Source organism: Mauremys reevesii, linkage group 9 (genome assembly GCF_016161935.1).
Source record: "Mauremys reevesii isolate NIE-2019 linkage group 9, ASM1616193v1, whole genome shotgun sequence".
Taxonomy (NCBI): Eukaryota; Metazoa; Chordata; order Testudines; family Geoemydidae; genus Mauremys; species Mauremys reevesii.
The window spans coordinates 61363257-61379070 of record NC_052631.1 but is presented as its reverse complement, the minus strand read 5'-3'; the positions used below and the strand labels follow the sequence as shown (position 1 = coordinate 61379070).

At 51.0% G+C, this 15814-nt stretch overlaps 1 protein-coding gene across 2 annotated transcripts in view; it reads right to left on the bottom strand.

Moving 5' to 3' along the window:
• Nucleotides 1-4369, bottom strand: part of SASH3 (SAM and SH3 domain containing 3) — a 34149-nt gene extending 29780 nt beyond the window's left edge. The window contains exons 1-2 of one of the 2 annotated variants that reach the window (XM_039487704.1): nt 4255-4369; nt 1069-1304 (exon numbers count right to left, since the gene is read on the bottom strand). In XM_039487704.1, the coding sequence (XP_039343638.1) occupies nt 1069-1125 (57 nt within the window). In that variant the 5' untranslated portion in view covers nt 1126-1304; nt 4255-4369. Of the gene's footprint in view, nt 1-304; nt 447-1068; nt 1305-4254 lie in introns of those variants that run through there. The other variant, XM_039487705.1, reaches the window with a different exon arrangement.
• Between the last annotated feature and the right edge of the window lie 11445 nt (nt 4370-15814).

Below are 15814 nucleotides of genomic sequence, written 5' to 3'. Positions count from 1 at the left end.
TCTCCATGGACTTCAGTGACATTAGGCAGCTGAAGTTGGCCCCCCAGCCTTGAAATGCAGCAGTGCCTACAAGGCAATGCACTAGTGCTGGGATCTGCTAACTCCCAGCTCCAACTCGTACGATTCACCCTCCTAGCTCATCTGGTGCCGGGGGCCACCTCCGACCAGCAAGCGAAGGCAAACTCCACAACCCAGGGCCCCAGCAGCAGGATTCATCCTCCTGCCTCACTGTCACCGTAGGATCCCAATGCCAGGTCATTGGCCCATGGAGCAAGAAGCCAAGAGTTGGATTTTCACCCCGCACTTTTGTCAGTTCTGAGCTCTTCAGCCCCATGCAGGTCTTGGCAAGTGAGAGTGAGCTCAGAGAAGAGCAACCCCAGTGATCAGGTGGGGTTGGGAAACCAGGAGCTGTGGCCAAGGAGACTCGCAGTGCAGCCGAGTGCTACCTGAGGGGGAAGGGAAGGGAGATGTGTGGAGAGCAGCTAAGTAGACACAATGGGGAGACACGAGCAGAGGAAATGTAGGCTGAATATCAGGAACGTTTTGCTGGCACTGGAATAGTGTCATTCCCCCAGAGAGGTGATGGGGGCCATGGCTTACCACTAAGCAGTCTAGCCTGGACCAAATCCTGGAGACATTCCTGCAGCACCCAGGGAGTGGGATGAGTGGCACCAAGGGCCGAGAGGACTTTGCCATTTCTAATTCCTGTAGCTCTACAATTCACTGCCAGCCCTGGACATGGCACAGGGTCTTCGTCCAGACTAGTCACCCTCCCACCCACCATCACAGGGGGTCTGCTCTCAGCACAGTCCTTCTGTGGGGCGCAGGCTGGCGCCGTCCACCCCAGCAGGGTCTGATGGGAGACCATCCCTCTGTGGAACTGGCTGGATCGGTCAGCTCTGCCAGCATCTAGTGTCAGGGCCATGAACCCGCAGGCAGCATGGAGCTGCTCAGAGCTGGGACCTGGGGGAGGGGAGAGACTGAGAGAGCTTGCAGCTGGTGGGCTGGTCACAGCTGGGCTGTGGGCCGCCCTTTGCTGGAGTGGGCAGAGGCGCTTCTCACACTCACCTTCTTCTTCTGCGCCTGCTCCTTGTCGCTGGCGTTGGATGGCTTGCGGCGCAGCATGGTGCTCTCTCCAGAAAGGCTGGAACAGGACAAGCAAGGGGAAGCCTGAGCCGCGGAGCACAGCACCCAGCGTGTCACTTACTGCACCCGTAGCCGAAGCAGACACTGGGAAATGCACAGGAAGCTGCGGCGTCACATGAGTTGCACTTACGGCAATTGCTGCTCCAGGGCAGCTGGTGCTGGGGGAGGAAGAAGGAAGTAGTTTGAGAACGGTCTCCCTGCCATGGAACCCTGCCATGGTATGCCAGGGAGGGCACTGCCCACGTGCCCGGACACAGCCAGAGGATTCTTTCCATGCCCTCTCAGCAGACACTGCTACAGATGTTCATGACCAGCGCATTCCCCCCCAATTGCTGCACAGATCCCTCTGGGGGGACCCTTCCCTGACCCAGCTCCAGACTGGTTTATACATTTCTCCAGAGGGGCTGGAGGTAGCCTTCATGCAGTGGATTCCTGGTTTTGTCCACGTGAGCACCGGGCAGTTGAATTCTGTCCACAACCATTTCTTGGGGTTTTGCAGGGTTTAACCTTAGTCACCTTTCAGCCAGTGAAACAATAACCACCTGCCTCACAACTATAGAACATTCATAGACCTGAATGCAGATAATTCCCCCCACGTTCTGCACAGCGCTATTTTGGCCATCCCCAGTGTTCCTTGCACAGTTGGAGTGCCTCCTGCACCGACTCCTGTAGGGCCACTGTGCACGGAAGGGGCAGTGATTCAGAGCACGTGTCCTGCCTTGCAGTCATCCTACCCTCAGGACTCCCACGCTATAGTGGTCTCGTCCATGTCAAGAGTGGGGGCAGCTGGTGTAAGGTCTAGCAACCAGGCCTGCAGAGCTGCCAGGCAGCAGACACTCAGTAGCAGCTGTAACCAATTTGCGCTCCACTGCTGTGGACACAGACATGGGAAATCCCGCCTCAAGGGGTCTGACAGGCAGCAGCCTCATGGGTCTTGACTGGCTCCCTGCCCTATATAAATCCCAGGGACAATCCAGAAAGTGTCCCAGGAAACTGTGCTCAGCACCCACCAGCTACCCGCCAATCAGCTGTTCGGAGGGCCTTGCCAATCAGTTGTTTGGCAGTGGGCGGAAGGTGCGGGGGAGTAGGGGTGGAAAGAGGCAGAGCGAGAGTGGGGCCTGGGGGGAAGGGGCAAAATGGAGGCAGGGCCTCAGGGTTGAGCAGAGGTGGAGCACCCATCCGGAAAAATGAAAGCTGGAATCTGAGGTGTGGATCTCCTCTTATGCTGCCTACTTTTAGTGACTAGTCTCCAACACAATGCAATGAAGCAGCCCAGCTCTACCAGTTCCAGTGGGGACTACACAAGGAGACTAAGCTCGTGTGGCAGCCCTGACCAACATAAATGCCTTTGTCTACCTTGTCATATGCATTTGACAATAGGCTCAGTGAACAATGTGAGGAAAGTAAGGGGTCCGTGTTACCACCTGGCTGGTGCCCCTCAATACTTGTCTTCAACCCAGACCCCAAACCCATGTAGCTGGATAGAGCCCGCCACCATGTGACCCCAAGGAAAGAGTGCTACCACTGCCATGGGCTGTGTTTCTACTGTGGAGGGTCCGGCCATACTCTTGCCAACAGCTATCCTGAACTCTAGCACAGGAAATCACCATGCCCAGGCCCGGTACAGGAGGTTGGCCTGGGTGAGCCCCAAGATAATGCTCCCCTACTCCTCACCAAGGCATGCCAGGTATGGTGAGCAGTTCCTGCACCTTCAAGTCCAGGTCTGACTCCGTGTTCCGGGGAGCCTTGCTGAATTGCCCCAGAGTGGGCACTGGTGGATTCTGGGGCAGCGGACAACTTCATAGATGCTGATACGGCCTCTATGAAGATTGTCCCCAACCTAATGGAGACTATAAATAGCTCTCTCCTGTCATCAGTGCCAGTGACACAGGAGACGGTGCCTCTGGGAGTTGCTGTTCAGGACCATCAGGAGGTCCTTCAGTTTGGAATGATCTGCTCTGCACACTTCCCCAAAATTGCTGGCATTTCATGGCTGGCAACTCATGATCCACACATCCTTTGGCATGAGCACAAAGTTAGCTTCTGCTCCAAGTTCTGCCAGCAAGTCTGCCTACCTGCACTGTCTGATGAACCCGAGAACCAAGACATGCCCCCGTGGTCCTGGCCATGGGTCAGGTGGGACAGTCACTAGACTTGACTCCAGCACTTTTCTCTCCAGTACAGTGAGTACAGTGATATCTTCAAAAGGAAGAATGCTGACACCCTATCACTACACCGTGATGATGACTGCCCAATTGAGCTGCAACGAGGGGCCAGGGTGTCGTTTGGCCATATCTGTTGTTTGGCCATATTTGGCAAAGTTAGAACCAGAGCTGGCAACATTCCAGCACTTTGCAAATTAGGTCTTCCATGGCATAATAGACCAGTAAAGTCTACCTGTAATATCCTCATCTTTTCTGAGGATCCCAAACAACATACCCAGCATGTCCGGTTGGTCTTGGAATGGCTCTGTCAACATGCCCTGTATGCAAAGCTGGAAAAGTACAGCTTTGACCAGTGTCCATGGTGTTCCTGGGCTATATCCTGTCCCCTGATGGCCTCTGAATGGACCCCAAGAAGGTGGAAACGATACTGACCTTGGTGTCCCCCCAAAACATCAAGGAGCTGCAGTGCTTCCTGGGGTTTGCTAATCTTTATAGGCACTTCATCTCAGGGTTGTCAGGCCAAATCACCCGATTTACAGAGCTTCTCTGTAAAAACACCACCTTTATCTGGTCTCCGGAGGCCTAATAAACATTCAGCCAGCTCAAGATGACCTTTACCAGTGCCTAAATCCTGGTCCATCTTGACCCAGCATGACTTTTCATTGTCGAGACCGATGCCTCCAATGTGGCAATTGGGGCCATACTCTCTCAAAGGCATGGTTCTCAACAGCACCTCCACCCTTGTGCCTACTATTCACAGACGTTCACTCCAGCTGAACAGAATTATGAAATTCTAAATAAGGAGCTTCTAGACATCAAAGTGGCCTTTAAAGAGTGATGCCTCTATCTGGAGGTCCAGGATGGGTTGCTCTGTGTCAAAGGCCCCTTGTATGTTCTGCCAGGACCCCCCAGTTAGAGATACTACAGTTCTGTCATGACTCACTATTAGCAGGCCATCTGGGCACCTCAAGACCTTCTGTTTGGCCATCTGCGCCTTCTGGTGGCCCCGAATACACATGACCATGCACTCGTATGCTGATTCCTGTAAGACATGCACCTACACCAATAGACTGCGCTTGAAACCCCTGAGCATCCTAATGCCTTCCAAAACCCCATCTAGACCCTGAATGGCCATTACCCTAGACTCCATATCCAAGGTTCCCATCTAGTCCTCACTGTGGTTGACCAGTTGACAAAAATGGTCCAATTCGTCCCCATTGCGCACCTGCCCTGTGCGGAAGAAACGGCCCAGCTCCTGGTGACTCATGTCACCCATCTCCATGGACTCCCACAGCAAGTCACAACTGATTGGGGTCCGCAGTTTGTGTTGCAGTTTTGGCATGAACCCCTACGATTGTTTGGGGTCTGCACTTACACATCCATCGCACATCACCCACAAATTGACAGTCGGTCGGAACGAGCAAATCAAGTGTTACAACACTTGGGCTGCTTCATGAATTTCCACCAAGACAACTGGTCGGGCCTCCTACCCCAAGCAGAGTTTGCTTACAACACCAACCACATTGTCATTGGGCAGAGTCTGTTCTATGCAACCTGTGGCTTCCACCTAGCCATACCTGTCATCTCCACCAATCCCAATGGCTGCTAATTGGGTACAGCAGATCCATGAAGTCCAAGAAGAACTCAAGCCTCATTTGGACAAAGACAAGGAGGACTACACACAGTGTGCCCACTGCTGGTGCCAGGAAGGCCTGGCATTCACTATCTGGCAAAAAGTGTGGCTTTCAGCCCAAAACCTTTACACCAACTGGCTGTGTTGTAAACTGGACTACTGATACCTTGGCTGTATTCCATCAGCCAGGTAATCAACCCAGTGACCAGAAAGCTTCAGTTAACCAGATCCCTCAAAATATACCCAGTGTTTCACATACCCTTGCTAAAACCCTACATCAACGGCCCCTTCGCTCACTTGGCTCAACCACTGCCTCTTCTGGTGTGGAGCCAAGGATGAGTATGAGGTCCATGAGATACTGGACTCAAAAATCAGATACAGCTCCCTCTTGTACCTTGTTGACTGGGAGGGCTATGGCCCAGAAGAATAATCATGGGAGCCTGTGTCCCAAGTCCATGATCTCATAGCAGCCTATCCAAACAAACATAGGCTAGCAGGGGGACACCTCCTGGGGAAGGGTGTAATATAAGGTCCCGCAGGTCTAGAACTCAGGCCAGAAGAACTGCCAGGTAGCTGACATCACCAGGCTGCCATCCAGGGGCAGCTATTACTAGCTTGTGCTCCACTGCTTATGGTCTGCTGTGGACACTAACCAGGGGCAGTCCCACTTCAAGGGATCTGACAGGTAGCAGCCTCCTGGCTGGCTCCCCTCCCTATATAAACTCCGCTATCCACTGAATTAGTGCCAGTCTCCTTACGGGTTCTTCTGGATCCTGCCTCCCTCTCCGCAAAGGGTAACTTCCTTATTTTCTTCCCATATGAATTTATGTGGCAGTACCTCCACCCCACTTGCTCCTTCCTGGCAGCAACACCAGGGCAGCTGGGGAGGAAAATTCTGACCGCAGGGTAACCCCCACTTAACTTGCTGGATAGTTGGAGACTCCCAAGAAATAACCAACACACACAATATATTCAACACAGTCATTATATTAAACAGGAGAAAAATATAACCAGGTAAAACACTACTCTCAGGAGCCCACACCAATAATACCTGTGAAGTTCCCCAGTCACATGACCTGATATAGCAAATGTACCATTAGAGCCCCGCTGGTACATTCACTTTGTAGGGGCCCTTGATGGCCTGTAGCCATGAATCTTCTGTGTGTAAGTGGGGGAATGGTCGCACTATTTGGGGGAACTCTTCTGGCTTATACACTACCCTGGTGAAATGGGCTAGTGAAACAATCTGAGTCCTTGCTCCCACTTCCTTTACCCAGAGGCCTGCCTGACTTCGGGGGCTCCTCTTCCACTCTCCTGTGTGGCAGAGTCCTCGTAACCCCAACAAGGCTGAGCTAGGGTGTCCTCACTCCGGGGTGCTCTCTCCGCACTGGACACTTCCCTGACCCACTGATCATTACATACAGTTAAAAGCAAATACAATTTATTAAACAGCAATCAATTAAAAAAATAAGGAAAAAATAGGAAAGGTTAAAGGAAAACACGTCACCCCGCTTTGCAGCATGGGAACATCACAACCAGCATCTCTGGAATGTAAGGGAAGTTCAGTCTGTTCCTCACACGTCCCAGGCCCCTTCTCAGGCCCTGGCTGTGCTGCAGGGATGCTGAAGGTTGGACACTAACTCTGGTGGCAGCCACATGCCTTCAGGCTCCAGGTGGCAGGACCCTTCTTCCCAGCGTCAGCCTCCCCTCTTGGGGTTACAATCCCCCTCCAAGTCTGGCCTGCCAGGCATCTTGGCTGGGGCATCTCCCTGCGCTGGGCCTGTGCCACTCTGCCTCAGCTCCAGCTCCACTCTGACTCAGCACCGCTGCTGTTCTGCCCCCAGCTCCCTGAGCTGCTTCTCTGGCCCCTCTGGCTCTGGTTGCTACAGGACAGGTCTGCTCTGTGGGCTGCTTCTGTGACTCTGCTCCCAGCACTGATCTGCTCCCTGGGCTGCTTCTGTGACTCTCTGTGGCTGGCACAGCTCTGCTCCCCAGCTCAGCTCAGAGGCCCTGCTCTCTCCTTAGCTCAGCCCCACTCTGTCTGACCCAGGCAATTCCAGCTCCCACAGAGGATGGGACCCGCCCCCCCGACCTCCTGACTCCCTCATTGGCCTGCCTGCCCTGTTAATCAGGCTGACCTGGAGCATTGGCCTCTCCCCATTGTTCTTGGGGACTGTCAGTCTCAGGGTCCTGATTTCCCATCGACCCTGCCCCTTCCTTTTGGTACTGGCAGCTAGCCAACCAAAACACCCCCACTGAGTTTTAGTAAGGGGCCAACAGTCCCCTTACATGTGCAGCAGTTAGCGACATGGCTGACTGGGTTCAGTACAGCACAATAGACTCACGTGGGTTAAGATGGTCAGTCCCTTCACAGGTTTAATAGGCAGCAGGTAACAAAATCCCCAAACCCTCACCCCTGGCTTGAGGACAAAGTTTGAGGTGTGGGGGTCTCCCAAACAGTCTATCTAACTGAAGGATGGTGACTCACAACTCAGTGAATGATCCTCAGGTTCAGAGATGGCTCTGGGCTCCTCAGTTACTGCAGAGGGGCTGATCTCTTTTGGCAGGAGACAGGCTCCTTTGGTGTCACGATTTTCCCACACCACAAAGCAGTGCAGGGCTCAGGGTGCAGGTTACAAAACTCTACTAAAATCTTAGTGTTAGTCTCCCACCCCAGCGCTCAGACACACTCACAGCCAGAGCAGAGCTCGCCATGTGGTGACTGATCTCACCTAGGGAGCTGCAGGGCTAACCCAGCCGGGCTGGGCAAGGGAAGTTTTCCCAAAGCTCTACAAACTGTGAGTTGCCTTGAAGAGGGAGAGGCCCAAGCTGAGGGATGTTGTTGCCGGGCCCCAGAGGCCAGTTCTCAGGGGGACCCTGCAGGCAAGCCTGAGCCTCACCAGCCAGGGCTGGCTCACAGCATTTTGACACCTGAGATGGGGAGCTCAAATGACACTCCCATGTCCCCTCACTTAGGCCAAAACTTTGAAAGGTCTCAATTCTGCCTTCTTCGTGTTCTACTCCTCTCATGGTACTGCTCTGCTACTTACCCCAATAAAGGAGAACTAACAACTTAAAATGCCTTGTTCAAAAATTTTAAGTAACACTTAAATTTCAAACGCCTGAATAGCAAATGTAACTTTTCTTGTCTGCATAGTAAACACTGGCATTTTTATCTGTTTGACTAATTAAAGAGGTGCTTTCCGTGCCTTCTCGGTTGCAAAGATTTGAACTGCTTCCTGGGCCAGCTCATGCTCTATTGAGATGGTTGCAAGGCCGACCAGCCTCTCCTGTGTCATTGTGGAGCGTAGATGTGTTTTTATTAACTTCAGCTTGGAGAAGCTGTGTTCTCCACTGGCAACTGTTACAGGAAGTGTTAGAAGTATGTGCAGAGCAACAAACACATTTGGAAAGAGGGTGGTCATCTTATTTGTGCACATATATTCCAGAACAGCCTTTGGAGATGATCCTGCTGAAATGTATCTTGAAAGGGCTTTCAGTTCATCACCTAAATCACTTGCATCAATATCGCACATGTCATCATATATCAACACTGTCTCTAGTGCCCTGCATTGCTGGTGTAGGTCTTCTTCAGGTATAGTGAGGAGTTTTGGGATATCATACAACATCCCAAATATACTGCTGTGTTCCTTGAGCTGCATGAAATATTCTTCAACTGACTGTATTGCACAGTCTAGCACCTGGTTAAAGAATTCAACCTTGAATTGTTGTTTGGGGTCACTTATAGGATTATCCCATGCCTCATAATCAAAATGGCTTCTTCTTCGGTGACTCTTGTATTCTTGAATGGGTGGGACAATAGCTTCAGTGTGAAGTTCCTCTGCCAACTTCTGTGCACTGTTCAGAATGTTTTGAAATCCCTCATCTGACTGGTAAGACTGTAGGAATGACTTTGCTTTGTCCAGTTGTTCCATTGCTCCAGATATATCAAGGTCAACACCTTGGAGTCTCTTGCTTATAACATTTATTTCAAACACTATGTCATGCTACAACACCAAGCCACACAGAAATTTGAAGTTATGTATGTTTCTGGCGATTCCATTTCCCTCTGCCACTGTTCTCCCACAAATGTCATAGCATTATCCTCCATAATGGCAACTATGGCATCATCTATCTTCCCAATCTGGTGTTTGATAGGCTTTATCACCTCCACTCAACTTTCCCATCGTGTGGCACTCAGTGGTTTCAGTGTCAGAGAGAATGTTCCCAGATGTTGCTTCAAAATTTGCCATCCATGACTTGATGCAGAGAAAAATACATAGATGCTTTGAATTACATTAAAAAAATCAGCAGCTTCACTAGACCACCAAGTTCAATGAATGAGAACTGCATGGGACAAAAAAAGCTAGAGAGTTTAACTCTCGGATCCGTGTCTGCACTCCTCTGTTCTTTCCTCTCATGTTGGCACCATTATCGTAGCCCTGACCTCTCATCAGCTATCGCAATTCCCATATCTTCCAGCTTTTTAAGAAGCACATTTGTCATACCAGCTCCTGTAGTATCATCAATGTCAATAAATTCTAGAAAATGCTCTCTGACAGCCACCATTGCATGGACATTTTCACTGGGTTCAGTTGTTGTTACAAAACGCACCATTAAAGTAATTTGTTCTGTATGGCTGATGTCAGGTGTGCAGTCCAGAATAACAGAGTAATATCTTGCTGACTTCAGATTTGCCACAATCTTATGTTTGACTTTTGTTGCCAGTAACTTTATGATCTCATTTTGAATTGTTTTTCCAAGGTAGTGGTGTGTGTACATTTCTTGGGTGGTGACTCTTCTTAGATGCTCCTGGAGTATAGCATCAAACTCATCCATCAGCTCCACAATTTTAAGGAAGTTTCCATTGTTTGGTACACACAGCTGATCTGAAGTGCCACGCAGTGCTAGATTTTGAGTAGCAAGCATTCTCACAGTGGCAATGAGCCTTTTCAGAACATTTTGCCAGTAAAGAGATTCTGATGCAATCTTCTCTTGATGCTGATCATCTGTGGTGGCCTTTAATCTCATCTCAAGCTCTTTCCACCTGTGGAATGCTCTCTGGTGATTTGCTGCCTTCTCATGGCATGTCAGATTTCTAGCTAGATTTTTCCAGTTCCTGTAGAACCCAATGTGGCTGGAACATTAGACTGGAAGAGTTTGCAACAAAAACAGTATGCAGCATTCTGGGTTTTTGAGTACATAAGCCATGGCCTCTCCACTTTGTCACCATTGGGGATTTGACGCCAGTAATGTGTTGGATGGAAACTTCTATTTTCATTGTCTTTGGGGAACACGAAGTTTTTCACTTGCTGTGGCCCATGCAGTACAAGGAAGTCCCTCAGGCTACTGCTCAAGTGGGTCCACAGTCCTGGATCATCTAGACTTAAGGAACTAAACTCAGCAGCAGCTGTTTCTTGCGTTTCCACCACACTCTTCTCTGATCTACACTATTCTTCAGGAATGTGCATGGTTACACCCATTTGAGATGGAGATATGGATGCTGCAGTAGCTGCTGGGTCACCTGCACTCTGACTAACTGGAAGATCAGGCATCTCCTCACCACTCACATCCTCACTGGGGCCAGAAGGCTCACCGTGAACATTTGTGTCTATGTATCTCAGGTGAGCTCCTTCTTGCTTAGATAGAAAAGCTTCCTTTGCTTTCTTTCTTTTTCTGAATGCTGCCCCAGAGGCATGTTTTCTTCTTTCACTCATGACTGCTATTCTGTGCCAGCTATAGTGGCTCTCAACACTCAATTGAAGGGGACAAATGAGCAGGCTGGTAGCAGGGCCTGAGTGAGGGAAGATATCAGCATCTTAAGGGCCTAACTGGCTCCTACTACTTCAGTTGACTGCCTGTTCTCCTCAAGTGGGTTCAGGGAAGCAGCAAGAAACAGGAAGCTCCCTGAGAAGCTGGTGTTAATCAGTCCAGGCTCCTGGGGGTGCTAGAGAGGTACATAAGAGGCTCCTCCTCCTCTCTCTCCCTGCAGCTCCTGCTGCTTTCTGTTATTCCCTCTCACCTTTTCTCCTGCCTGCCTGTTATGTCTCTTGTGCCCTCCTTCCTCCAGCACAGCACTCCACCATCTCTGTGCATCTAGAGCAGAAAGAATACCCCTGCTCCCCGCATCCCACAGTCTGGCTCCTGAGGCTGCCACCTCAGTTCGCCTCATGGTAAGGCCAGCCCTGTCACCAGCCTCCACAGCCAGCCCTGCCCTTTCCCTGGCTGGCTCCAGCTCCTCTAGACTGACTTCTCTCCTCTCCAGAGCTCCCAGGGCAGGCATCTCACTCCCTATTGGTCAGGCTAGCTCTTCTTCTCAGGCTTTCCCTTGTCAGTCATTAGACCTTGTCAGTCATTAGACCCTCCTTTCTCTCAGGCACTGCCCCTCCCTGAAACGGGCGCCCTACAATCCTCCTCACGCCAAGGGGACCCGGTCGCTCTGAACAGAGTCTCTCCTAGAATCATAGAAGATTAGGGTTGGAAGAGACCACAGGGCCTTAAAAACCTCTAAGGATGGAGATTACATCACCTCCCTAGGTAACCCATTCCAGTGCTTCACCACCCTCCTAGTGAAATAGTGTTTCCTAATATCCAACCTAGACCTCCCTCACTACAACTTGAGACCATTGCTCCTTGTTCTGTCATCTGCCACCATTGAGAACAGCCTAGATCCATCCTCTTTGGAACCCCCCTTAGGTAGTTGAAGGATGCTATCAAATCCCCCCTCACTCTTCTCTTCTGCAGACTAAATAACCCCAGTTCCCTCCATCTCTCCTCGTAAGTCATGTGCTCCAGCCCCCTAATCATTTTCGGTGCCCTCCACTGGACTCTCTCCAATTTGTCCACATCCCTTCTGTAGTGGGGGGCTCAAAACTGGATGCAATATTCCAGATGTGGCCTCACCAGTGCCGAATAGAGGGGAATAATCACTTCCCTCAATCTGCTGGCAATGCTCCTACTAATGCAGTCCAATATGCCATTAGCCTTCTTGGCAACAAGGGCACACTGCTGACTCATATCCAGCTTCTCATCCACTGTAATTCCCCAGGTCCTTTTCTGCAGAACTGCCACTTAGCGAGTTGGCCCCCAGCCTGTAGCAGTGCGTGGGATTCTTCCTTCCTAAGTGCAGGACTCTGCACTTGTCCTTGTTGAGCCTCATCATATTTCTTTTGGCCCAATCCTCTAATTTGTCTAGGTCACTCTGGACCGTACCCCTACCCTGCAGTGTATTTACCTCTTCCCCCCCACCCTCCCCGTGCTGCCAAGAAGACTTTGATTCTGCCCTTGCCCCCTTCGTCCCCGGAACAGCGCCCCTCCCTGAGTTACACCCACACAAAGCCCCAGGGACTAGGTGAGCTTCTTGGAAGTTACACTAGGAAGGGCAGAACCTGAGCTCTTTGCTGTCTTTGGCCGTTTCCCCCAGTTTAAGATGTGACACTGTTGCAGGAGCCAAATGAGGTAGGCCAGCTCTTGGCCCACTGACCACAACCAGGTGCTGATAATATGTGGCTGGGGTAAACTGTTCTCCAGGACTTTGCCTGGGGTCACAGGACCATTCATGTCTCCTGGGAAATGTCATGGAAGCTGGAGCAGGCAAGCTTGTAGCAGACTCCAGCCCAATGCTGGAAATGCATCAAACACTTGAGGTCCCGCACAGGAAAGCCAAAGACTCAAACAGTTGCTCCAGGAGGGCTCGTTGTATATGCTCATTCTGTGATGAGCTGGACTGAGTGCTGCCAAGTGCTCCCAGCACAGAGCCTGGAGTGGCTCATGTCCCCCTCCTCAACCCGACTGGCCTGATTGTCCAGTGGGGGGCTGATGAAGACCAGGGTGAGGAGGCAGCAGGGACCATGGAGGATGCCCCAGAAGACCCCAAGAATGAGAAGCATGGAATTCTGCACCTCTGCCCAGAGCAGTGGTTGCAGAAGCCTCCTTGGCAAAGCCGAGGATATTGAGCTGCAGCAGGAACTGGAACTCCAGGCTGGTAAATTACAATGAACCCCTACCCTACCTGTCAATCTCACTCCTCCAGTGCTACATCCTTGGTTTTCAGCCCAGCCCCCACTCCACTTCAGCCCTTAAATGGCTCATGAGCAAGGCATGGCTATAAATCAATGGTTTTTATTAATTTCTGATAAGCCACTATTATGCATCTGGCAGAGGCTCTAAAACAGATCACCAAGCAATCTCTGTGCCTCTGTCTGCATTTATTGTCCGACTGGCAGTGATGGTCCCATGGCCACACAGACTGGAGAAAGGAAGGGGATGGGTTTAGAAAGGCCCCAGCTGAGGATGGCACAGTTGAAGAAAAGTTTTTTTTATAGTTTTGTCTAAAGTTAGTAACAGCTGTCTCTTGCCTGTTGGAAGATTATACAATTCAGTGATTCTTTCCCCCTCCCCACCCCAGCAATCTTACCGAGAGGAGAGGAGGGATGGCAGCTGGAGAGGAATCTAGGTCCAGGAGGGGGAAAGGGGAATGGAAAGGGAGAATACTTCAGTTGTCTGAGGAAAAGTTAGTCACACCTGTCCTTTTTCCCTTGGAAGATTACAAAATTGTTACCGTCCCTGTCCCTGCTGTCTGGCCTCTCCCCCACATTGAGCCATGTTGCACAAGCTGGGGCAAGTGGGGGTTGGAAAAGGATTTGGTCTAGCAGTTGAATAAACACAGTGTAGTGTTGTGACATTGTTTTGGGGGTTACCTGAGGTGTCTGGGATGAATTAGTACCAGCTGCTTACAGCAAGAGAGACCTGCTATTCCCCCACAGGGGAAACTCTCCCCTGCCACCAGTTACTGGTCACAGAGGTGCTCAGCTCCAAGCCCCCACAGTTTCCCTTTGCAGGCTAGCAATGTACATACCTCACTTGGTTACACTCCAAGTGCCCAGTCCTCTGTCTTCTGGACACCTGCAGTGTCCACTGATCTGCTGCGTCAATTCACTGGCTTTCCCTCAGTCCATCGCTCTCCATAGCATGCCACTTAGGCCCTGTCTACACTGGCAAGTTTCTGCGCAGTAAAGCAGCTTTCCACGCTGTAACTCCCGGGGTGTACACACTGCCAAGCCACTTAGTGCACAGAAACTGCACAGTTGCAGCGCTGTAAAAAAACCACCCCAACAAAAGGCAGACAGCTTTCTGCACCGGGGCTACAGCACTGCAGTGCCAGCGTAGACACCGTGGTCGATTACAGTGCTGCGATTGGCCTCCGGGAGGTGCCCCACAATGCTATTCTTGCCTCGCTGGTCATCAGTTTGAACTCTACTGCCCTTCCCTCAAGTGACCAACCATCATCCCCACCCCATAAATTCCTTTGGAATTTTGAAAGTCCCCTTCCTGTTTGCTCGGTGACACGTGCAGTGGTCTCAGTGCATCTTCCCAGGTGGCCATGCCTGCTCCATGAACCAGGCGATCCCCTGCTTGGAGCAATGAGAAGCTGCTGAACCTCATCAGCATTTGGGGAGAGGATGCTGTCCAGTCCCAGTTGCGCTCCAGCCGTAAGAATTATGATACCTATGGACAGATTTCACGATGCATGACAGAAAGGGTCCATGACTGAGACACACTGCAGTGCAGGGTCAAAGTGAAGGAGCTGCAGAACGCCTACCACAAGGCGTGGGAGGCAAACCGCTGCTCTGGTGCTGTGTCCACAAGCTGACGGTTCTACAAAGAGATGGACACGATACTCAGTGGCGACCCCACCTTCACTGCAAAGACTGCTGTGGATACTTTGGTGGCTCACGTGCCAGTTGAGAGTGGACCGAGCCAGGAGGAAGAAATCTTGGGCGAGGATGTGGAGGGGGACCCAGAGGCAGAGGATGACTCGGAGGTCAGAGATGCATGCAGCCAAGAGCTCTTTTCTACCGTAGAGGAGGCTAGCCAGTCACAGCCATCAGATGTTGGTGAAGCACAAACAGGAAAGGAGGCCCCTGGTAAATGGATTTGATTGTGAGAATTGCTGAAGCGAGTTGTTGCGGGCAGGAGGGTTGCAGGAAGCAGGCTTGTCTCCCACCGCATGCCTACTCTGAGTGGTGGAACAGACTGTTGATTGACTCCCTCACTTCACGGGAATCTGCCTCAGATCCACAGGTTCTTTGGCAGAGCTGCCTTGTTTCTTGTCCCATTAACTGTAACTTTCCCGTGCCACTATACCATCATGGAAGTGAGGGAGAAGGGGGGAACCATTGCTGCACACAGGCAAGCCTCATAGGGGCCAGGGCGGAAGCCACAGTCTTGGAGAAGACTCTCCCTTGATTCCCTGCTCACCCTCAGCAGTGAGATATCTTCCATAATGATCACATCCTGTGGAAAGTGTGGGGACAGGAATGATTATCAGTCTGGCTCTCCCCAAGATCCACATACCCAGTGTACAGCAGCGTCCGGGAAGAGTGATTTACCCTGCCTCTGTGGCTACTCACCATTTTGGGGGTCTTGTGGCTCATGTGGGGTCAGCCAGTTAGTGACAGGCGTGTGAGTACTAGCTATGTTTTAAATCACCGAATCAGTGTTCTCTGTGTTGCAAACAATACTGCTTCTGTAAAATGTTACATTTAAACTTCACAGAGATGACCTTGGGAGCCCAGCCTCCCTCTTTGTTATCGGCAGGAGAGCGAGAAGAAGGACCGAAAGGAGAACGCAGCACGCCAGAATGAAGCCACAGAGTGGCTCTTAAATGTTATGGAGTGCCAAGCAGACTCTCTCCTCCGGTTGTTGTTTTTTAATAAAAGAATTGTGTTGGTTTGAAAGCAATCTTTAGTCTATTAACTGAAAGCAAACAGATCCCTGAAAAGCAACAGACAACTGATAATCCTTCATATTGCATCGTCTGCACCAATCACCTCCTAGCATTACAAGAACTGCACTCCTAAGCATAGCA